This window comes from Etheostoma spectabile, chromosome 13 (assembly GCF_008692095.1).
Source record: "Etheostoma spectabile isolate EspeVRDwgs_2016 chromosome 13, UIUC_Espe_1.0, whole genome shotgun sequence".
Taxonomy (NCBI): domain Eukaryota; kingdom Metazoa; phylum Chordata; class Actinopteri; order Perciformes; family Percidae; genus Etheostoma; species Etheostoma spectabile.
The window spans coordinates 1758474-1768588 of NC_045745.1; the positions used below are offsets into that span (position 1 = coordinate 1758474).

The window sequence follows — 10115 nt, forward strand, 5'->3', positions numbered from 1 at the left end:
ATAACTGTAAAACTAAAGTTAATAAGTTAGTGTTACGTAGTGTTGAAAACGTCAAAAATGGGACAAAAACGTAATAAAAAGTTAAAAACATTGATTAAAAAGCCTCAACAAAAGTGTTGATTTTCAATTTCGACAGGAAGACAACACAAGGGTTAAGTCACCAGCTAACGTTAGCGCTAGCTAATTTACTTGGCTAAATTTTTCAAAACAAATCTAGGTTGTGGTCTTGCAATGTGTGAGCCTGCCAGATCTCCAGTCTTTACATATTATGACTTGTCTTTAACAGTATGTGAGATGATTGTCTTTGCATGTGAGATGGTGTAAGACTTTTTAAAGTCTGTCCAAAGTCTTCTATTGTATGGTCGGCATACGTTGACGATTTTCTTGCCGATATGGTTTGGCTGTTGAAGGGCATAGACTAGAGGACAGTGTGTGAGCATCATTTGAATATCAAAGCCTGTACTAGATGAAAGATTGGATATGTTCTATGACTAGGAGTTTTTCCCACATTCCATACAGTCTTTTACATTACATTTTCTAGACAGGGCTGCCCTTAACCCTCTATTGCATGGTGTTGCCATATGGCAACAAATTATTTTTCTTAGTGTTTTTCACAGTAAACCACATAAAATGCATTCTTTTTATGTTTAATTGTGTAAATGGGTCTTTTATTTTGAAGTGGTATTAATTTGATGACTTCACACAACCAGGAAATCCTGTTTCCCCGCCCCTTTTACGGACATGTGCCACACTGAAGATCGTGCTCCAGGATCAGCCGAAATGTGGTTGTTTTTCTAAGTTTTAGAAGCATTTCTTTGAAAAAAAAATATCAACTGTTATCAGGGGTAAGTAAACTTCAATTTTTCATCATTTAAACCAGTTAAAATGCTATTTTTTTCTGTAAAAGGCTAAAATTTATTTGTTGCCATATGGCCCAATTATGCGAATATTGAAGTGAAATGTGTTCATTCAGCCTAATGGGCTCAGATTGAATTACTATAACTTTAGCCTATTCTAACACTATGGTTGCAATCAATTATAATATTTTAAAAGAAAAACATAATATGTATTTATATTATGTTATTCCAGACATTTTGGAATTAATATATTATCTAAATTATTAATTACACACTAATGGAAATGAATTGCTCACCAATAAAAATGAGTTATGCCAAAGGAAATCATTTTGGCTCACTCAAATTATCCGTTGGTCCACTGACATTTATAGTCAACATACCCTTCTAGTTTAAATAGGGATTTCCTACAGGAAGATTATGTATCAGAAATATTTTTTCAGTGGACATTTAGTTCAGTAATTGTAGTCAGTGTGTTGTGTTTATTTTGCCCCTTGAGTCTTGAATCTTGATCTTGAAGCTTGAATCTGTTGAGCGCTGGTAACCTAGTGTAAAACTGAAATGAAATTTAGCAGGAATCTGAAACCATAGATATAAAATGAATTAATGGAAAATAAAGCCAGCATAGGAAGGAAAAAAAAAACATGTTTTTCTTCTCCCGGATGATAAGCAGAGTTAGCAGGCAATGCTGGAGTATTATTCTTTTTAGAAGGCAACATCACTGTGAATAGTGTGCCATTCATCTTCTGCTGTATAACTCTGTGAATGACACTCATCAGGAGACTAATCACAAGTTGACAGCATATGTCTGTGCTGCTGTGGTTCTGTCAATCCCGCTCAAAACAACAACTTTTCAAACCATTGGCCTTCAGGTGTTTTTTGTCTCACAATTTACCTGTCAGGACTCAACATCTGAAATGTGAATGCATTACAAAAAAACAGCTCTGTAGGAAGCAGGACAAATTCAATTATTTATTCCAGAAGGCGCAGAGGCTTTTGTCCCAAAGGCAGACAGGCAATAGCAGGCAGGATTTAGGAAATCAGGCTGCAAGCATTAAAATAAAATGATGATGAACTGACAAATTGACCAAAGAGAAGGAGTACTACTATAAGTAATGATTGACTAATAGTAGGGAACAGGTGAGAAGGAGGTCCGGTGACTGCAGGGCTAAACCATCAAAACTGACAGGAATACACACAAAGGCAAGAAAATGAAGTGATCTGAACATGGTAACAGGAAGCACTAAACATGAATGAATGAATGAATGAATCATACAATGGAAACTATATAGAAGTTAGAACTGGGAACAGTTAGGACAGTGACCGTTCAGGTCTGTGTCTGCGGAGTCCGATCAGGTATGAGTTTGACAATTCTCCGTCCTGCACAGGTCTGTGTCCCAGCTTTCAAATAATAGACAGGTCCAGTTTGGTCCTGCACATTTTCTGGATCTTTTTCGGGTTCTGGCACAAATTTGTGGACACGGAATAAACTACACAACATTACACAGCTCTATGAGGCCATATTTAAACAGTGCTGGCAGTAACGCATTACAAAAGTAACGCAGTAATATAACCCATTACTAATTAAATTTTGGTAATATACTTGTTACAATGTCTGTAATGTGAGTAACAACGCATTTTAACGTAACATTTAAAAAGCTGTGATTGTTATTTCCTGTTGCTGTAGTTGATGGTTGAGATGACCGCAGAGACGAATATATGGATATTATTTTCAGGAGTTATTACGGTGCGTTGAAACAAGGTGTCCCATCCCTGTTCCAAGAATCAGAACCAGAGACGGTATGGACAACAACTGTGTCCAACCGGTGACAGTACGTCAGCGGGGACAGCACAGTGTCCGAGTTGCTGACAGATATAAACATGTCAGGAATTAATGTTTAGGCTTGCTACACATAATTACCATTGCATTTTATCAGTCGTGAAGAGGAACTATGCCTGTAGTGAAATGGCTTTGAATAACGAGAAAAAACGCTTGTCTTTCACTGTGACCATTTCCTGTTCACTATGTCACAGTTTTACAAACAAGAAAGTGAGCAGACGGACGTGTTTTGCATCTAGCGTCTCACGTTCATCTCAAAGTAAGCAAGAGTACACAACAGACAACTTCTGTGTAGGCTACTTCAAAATAAAAGCACTTTCTGTGACTGTTCACAGTACAAATAATTAATGTTAGACAAATAAGGTTGTGTACCTTTTCACATATCAGCTGCAAATCGAGTACTGTAAATAATGTAGATAGTGAGTTTTAATCCCACTATGATTGACCTTTAGACTGTTTTAAACTAAACAACATAAATTTCCTATTTCAGTGCTTCTAACAGACATTTTACAACAATGCTGTACTTCAACTGTTTTAATTGTTTTTTATTCATTTTCTCTCACTTTCCTATTTTACATTTTACTGATCTATTTGTAATATTTAGCTTTAGAGGAGACGTTATTGATCTGGTGGTTAGCTGCCAAGTCAAACTTCCACTGTTATTTTGGTAAAAGTAACTCAAAAGTAATGCATAAGTATTGTAATGCATTACAATTCAGAGACAGTAATACTGTAATATAACTAATTTCTCTCAAATGACAGTAACTAGTAATCTATAATGTATTACATTTTGGAAATAACCTGCCCAACACTGTATTTAAACACTGTTGCTTTAAATTTGATGCTAATGTCAGCATGCACATACACACAATTAGTGGTGCAATACTGCAGTATTTAGTATCGATCCGAGTTTATTTTGTGGTGGTCACCACGAAATGAACAACGGCCACCGGGACATGATCCGCGTTCTCTGGAGGACGCAACAACAGGGAATTGAAATGTCACGCGTGGGACGCGCTACAACGGGACAGTTGTGGTTAGGAAAATAACAACTCGGATTGGAACCGTCACACGCGGGACAGAATCCCCGGTCTCTGGGGTGAAAGTCCTGTTACCCAACCAACCTCCTTTAAGGATTTTCAGCTTTTCAATACTACTCGCTACCATAATCACGAAAGGTGCTTCCCATTGAAAAACATTACTTTAAAATTTGTGCTCACCACCACGAACAAAACGAGAGAATCGTGTCCCTGTACATTAATCAATAGATTAAATAACGTCACCTTTTCACAAACTGCCATGAGACGGGGCTGTAGATTACATGTCTTCACTTAGCAGCCGCTTTTATCCAAAGCGACTTACAAATACATATCAGAGGTCACACGCCTCTGGAGAAACTAAGGCTTAAGTGTCTTGCTCAGGGACATATTGGTTAATGTATCGTAGTGGGAATCAAGCCCCCATCTCTCACACCAAAGGCATGTGCCATATCCACTGCGCCACCACCATTGGATTCACAAATGATTTTTATGTGCGCGATTTGAGACAACACAACGCAAAATGTATACTGTACACAAGTAAGTACATAGTGGTACTACATGCAAGTGTACTCAGGGAAGTATCAACATTGGGACAAACCACAGGACTGGATTTACATGGGTTTCACATCACATGTTGTTTCATATATACTAGAGGCAACGTTACACTGTAACTGATAGCACTTAGTCACAGCACCTCTAGGGACGGCACAACATACAGCCATCTTTCAAAGTCATTTAAAAAGGAAAGGCCCAAACTGACATCTGAGAGAGTGAACATTCGCAGCCTGTCCACTTTAATGAGCCTTAATGGGTCGAACGGATCCATATTGCATTGTCCCCTGAATAAACTGTTTTCCCCCTAACCATATATCTTCTAATCCTTTTAGTGGCCCGCAGCCAAAGATTCAGTGGACACTGCTGAATAACTGATGTAGTCCTCGCTGAGTTGAAATGGGGACTGAGTCTTGGAGTGAACAGAATTAAAATTGAGACTTAAATTGACATCAAGTAAACAAGCATAGAGGCTACGCATTTATGGGCTGCTAGTCACCGCACAAGTCTTACTCCTGTCACCATCGGTATTGGAGGATTGATTGGTTTATACTGTAGAGGCTTCAGAGTCTCCCTTCATTCAACGTGCAACGGAAACACAATCCATATTAAACAGTGACATGGAATCTGACACTAACTCAGTTTAGATTGTGGTAACAAACTTCAGGCTCAAAATTAGGCAGTGCGACTTTAACATTATTTCCGTATTTCCATATTTTTTTTCCGTGCTCGCCGGAGCCAATTTTCTCATGTCACTTGTCATTTTCATAGTGACAGGTGAGGCATCTTTCTGCATCATCAGCCGCTCAGCACATTTGCTCATGTTCCTGACGCCGTACGAGGGTGAACATTTTAAATGATATGCCATTGAAAAACAACTATCAAATGGGAAGGCAGTCACATTGCACATTTGAGACTTTCTGGAAATGCGGTTTAACTTAGGGAGAAGACTGCTCTCTTTACTGCCATACTAACAGACCCAAACACTATCCTCTGAGGGAACAGTCCATTATCGCTGGTGACAAACATGAAAAGCAAACGGTGAGGAGGAAGTCAGGAAAATGCCACTCTGCAGGAAAAAAAACCATTTAAGATTCCGACTGCCAGGGAGAATTTTATTTTGCTGCCCAAACATCTCCCCACACACAGTCTCTCTTTTCATTAGTTCAACTCAGACAAATGTCAGAGAAGATAACCCATTATTTTCCCTGTTGACAATAACACATACACACATACATAAACATCATGCCTCTATATTACTTTGATTACTTTCTATTGATTTGCTGCTCTTGCTGCTGTGCATGAGCTTAGGGGTGGTAGTGACAAGTGGCTTACTTTCTTTCTACTATTGGTGCAATTTCAAACTATGAATACGAACACCTATTACACATTTTTCTATTTTCATCTTGTAAAACCGAAGGGAAAAAAAAAACATTGACAGTGTCTGTAATGAAATATGTAGTGTCTTCTTTTATTTTTACAATGCCTATCCACCAGTTTCTCTTCTTCTTCTTCTTCTTGTTTTGTGAACAAAATCTGAGCTCACACTGATGCAATAGCTTGTATCGAAGAAAGATATAGCAATATTAGAGGGGGTACTATTAGCTTTTTTAGTGCTAAACAAGTGTAGCAAAAGCATTATATTGTACTCCGACCCCAGGGGGGTGCTACTAAGTATACTCTCGGTGTTAATGGCACCATCTGGCTTGATGGTTCCGTGTCAGTCATTAAAGTTGTCCCTTTTGAATGTGATTACAAGTCACATTTCAACCAAACATGTCGTGAGCAAATCATGACATTCAGAGTAAATATTGGGTGGAACCAATAAGTGAAGGCTTTGAAATGTCGTGGACGGCTGAGGTGGCGGAGAGCCACTGGGCTGCGAGAACCAGATTGCGCTGGCCCTAGAAAATGTGGAGTAACAGAGGAACAGCTGGAGGCTGAACATCTGATCCTATAGAGAAAGCAGCACATGACTCCGAGCGTCTAATGCTCAGTGGGACGCGCGGAGCCGACACAATTAGAACACAGAGGACACATGCATGCGCACACATACGGGAGCACAGAGCTGCTTGCTTGGCTCTCCTTCAGCCTGGGAGGTGCCAGCGCAACAGAACAGGCCAAAGCAGCGGTGGCCTCCAGCCAAATCATGGTTGATTGTTGGGTCCTGTCAGGCCACAGGTTGTGCAGTTCCAACCCCTCCAATCCACCAAGTTGAAAAGAAAACAAAGCCTTAGTCAATGGATTAAAGCTTGGCATTTTTCATGATGAATCCTCTCGTTTGTTAACACAAATTCATGGAGGTGAATGGCTGTTCTGCTTGTAGGCAAATATTGATGTGATGCATGTGTTGGAGGTGTGTGTCGCGTGGGATTGTCGACATCAGGCCGTGTGTGTGGGAGGAGTGGTTCAGCCACCTTTACACTGAGGTAATGCTGTTGCTGCGCTGCTTGACAGATTTTTTTTTTTGACACTTTGAAAAGAAAATGATGAAAACATTCTTAAATATCCACTAGAGTTACTAGGGTTGTGGGGGGTTGATACAGAATAGTATTGCTTTTTTTTCTTTGGCGAGACCCTATCGATGCACATATGCGTTGGTCAGTTTGTCAGCTTGACAATCCCATTTTGCAGCACTAATTTGAAGTGAGATGAATAAACAGAAATAGATTTATTTTTAGATAAAACAGATGTTGACAAAGTTTCCTCTTGGGGACATCATTTGAATATGGGAAAAAAAACAGTTGGGAAAAAGGCAATATTATTGGTAATGTATTGATAGTCTTTCTAATTTACATTACATTAAAACTATATTTAGTCAGAACACTGTCATTCATTATTGGATCAAACGTGAGAACCCTGCAATATTCATTGCAGAATATTTTATTATGTTTCGCAATAATATACTATCGTAAGGATTGTGACAATATCGTATTGTGAGGCCTCAGGTGATTCCCACGCCTAAGAGTTAGTGATTTGACATATAACATTGCAATGCACAAAGTAACATTTGGTTAGAATCAGAAAATAAATCATAACATCTGATTCCGTACCTTCCCCGCTGACTACCGAATCCAGGCTCCACTGGAATAATAACCAAAGACTATTTTCTTCTTTTATGTACTGTATATACAGTAACTGCACACAGGAATCCTAATCAGAACATGAGAACTTCTAGATGGGACACTCTTCTCAATTACCAAATACAATTTACATAACACATTACAGACAGCTTTAATAAATAAAACAGAAATAAAAAACCTTACCTCTTGGCGAATGGTGCTTCCATATGATGTTGGCCTCAGGTCGACCGACCGCCAGACACATGAGATTGACGTTGTTGCCCTCATTCACTGCGATGTCCTTCGATATGTTAGTGATCCTGGCGGGTACTGAGGGGAGAAAGAAAATCATGATTGATGGTTTGAGCTTAATTAATGACACGTGAGCTAAGGGATCGCTATTCCACGTGATCAGAACAGTGATGATGATAAAAATAACCCAGGGTTGGGGACTCAATTAGCATGAAATTAGCTGACAAATTTGACAATTCTCTGGCTCGCTGTGCTGTTATACATGATTGATTTTCTTCATCATGTGTCTTTTCCACACTGGTCATTAGACAAGCATCAGACTGATTTGGAGTAAGACCTGATTTTGTCTCTGACTGGACCTGATTGATCTGTGTTTGTGTGTGTGTTGGGGTTCTTGATTAGGTGTACCCTGTGGGATTGTAGACTCAAATCAAAGGTCAGGCGTTATCCTTCTTCACTGTAATTTACTCAGTAATGGCAACTTTAAGTACCCTAGGACCATTACTGCAACAGACAAGAAAGGCTGTCGTTGATGAAAATCCACAAAGCATCCTCTGCATTGTAGTTTAGGACTGTTTAGCTCTAAAAATCATGAATAAAAAGAAAATTATTTTGAATTGAAGCTGACAGATAGAAGTGGTGAACCAACCAACCAAGTAAGTGAATGCACATGAACAGAAAATGAAGGTAACTAGACTACAACACTGGCCATATATTCTTTTTTTAAAGGTGAACTATCATGCTTTTTCGTATTTTCTGTCATATCTATACAATTATAGATTCGGATTTTCATGTTGAACGCAAAGCTTCAAATAATGAGGTAAATGTATTTCAGAGAGCTAAAATGTTCAGATTTTCAACTGTTCTGAACGGTACGTTTTCAAGTTTTTTCTACTCTTGGCTTGGGGTAACTTACATCCCAGTCTCATGGCAGTTTGTAAAATAGTGACGTTATTTTATCTATTGATCCGTTACAGGGACACGATTTTCTCATTTTTTCCGTGGTGGTGAGGAATGTTAAACTAATGTATTTCAGTAGGAAGCATCTTGATTACGGTAGTCTGCGTAATCTATGTAAGGAGGTTGGTTGGGGTAGTGCATAAGTCAAAAAAACACAGGACTTTCAACCCAGAGACCGGGGATTGTGTCCCCCAGAGGAGCCCAGTGTTATGGCAGTTGTTGCCGGCGTGTGGCACTTCATTTCCCCAATGTTGTGTCCCCCAGAGAACCCGGATCGTGTCCCGGCGGCCATTGTTCATAAACGAGTCAGCCATGTCCCTGTTGACAAATCCATAGATCAAAATAATGTGACCACTTCACGAACTGCCAGGTTTAACTTAATAATGAGCCGACCTTCTATGATTGGTCATCTGCTCCAGGTAGGCAGTACTGGTGTGTTTTTTTTAAGCTACTGCAGTGTTAACATTGTTGCATGTAGCTACATGCTAACAGAAGTGAAATATGTAATCTTGGCTCCCAGTGTTGTTAATTTCTCCCCTATTTCAATTCACATTGCTGTTGAAACATACCCGGTTGGGTAGTATTTGGTTCAAAAGTAGAAAGTGCTGCTATATTCTATAGCCCTGCACTGCTAACTATAGTAGCTCCATGCTAAAGGCAAGGAAACCTGTAATCTTGGCTGCAATTGTTGGTTATTTCTTGGCTGCCAATGTTGGTCGTTTATCCCCAATTTCTAACAATAATTGTGTCATATTTGGTTTATAAAAGCTTATTAAGGCCCCCTTTCCTTGACTAGAGTTCTGAAACTTTATAGAGGTCTTGTTGACAAGTAGGTATGTGTTGTGTTCTGCATAGTGTGGCACAAAGTATGTTTTTTGCTTTTCAAAAATTACGTGTTTTTAGATGGGACCAAAATAACTATTTTGAACCATCTGCTGTAGTGCATTTTGTGTTTTAAGCACATGCTAGTCAAGCATTATTTTCATAACCTAGAAGAATTTAGGTGTCAAATGAAACATTATTTTTACATTTTGGCCTTGCAATTTTTCTGTTATGAGCTTCTTTCTTTAGGAAAGGGAAATAGACAAAAAATCAAGCAAAAGAGATGGATTTAAACCGGTTAAAGAGACAGGCACAACAGAGAGGGTGAATACAGGAGCAGCAGCTATTGGCAGTATGAGAAAAATGAAGTGCTTTTTGAACATTGAGGAATGTAAATGTTCTAGTAGAATCACAAAATACAAGCATGAACCTGAAAATGCTATTACCTTCAAACATATTCTTTGCATACGGTAAGGTCTCTACTTCTTATTGCATTAAATGAATGAGCACTACTCTGACGTGAAGTGTTGAAAAGTAAAACATGCTCAATGTTATATTTGTAATGCTGGTTGGGGTATTTCATTCCTGTATGGTATTAAGTTAATCAATGGGACTTATTCATATTCATTTCAGAGGAGTTGTCATATTCCCTTCAGGACAAATAAGCTAATGTTCTTAAGTTCTTTCACTGTCAATTTATCACATAACGCTCTAATTATAATTATAATGTTAA

General features: G+C 38.8%; 1 protein-coding gene across 2 annotated transcripts in view; it reads right to left on the minus strand.

Moving 5' to 3' along the window:
• opcml (opioid binding protein/cell adhesion molecule-like) overlaps positions 1–10115 on the minus strand; it is a 408666-nt gene that overhangs the window by 74766 nt on the left and 323785 nt on the right. For both annotated transcript variants that reach the window (XM_032534319.1, XM_032534318.1), the window contains one exon: positions 7553–7678. In XM_032534319.1, coding sequence (XP_032390210.1) covers positions 7553–7678 — 126 coding nt within the window. The remainder of the gene's footprint in view (positions 1–7552; positions 7679–10115) is intronic.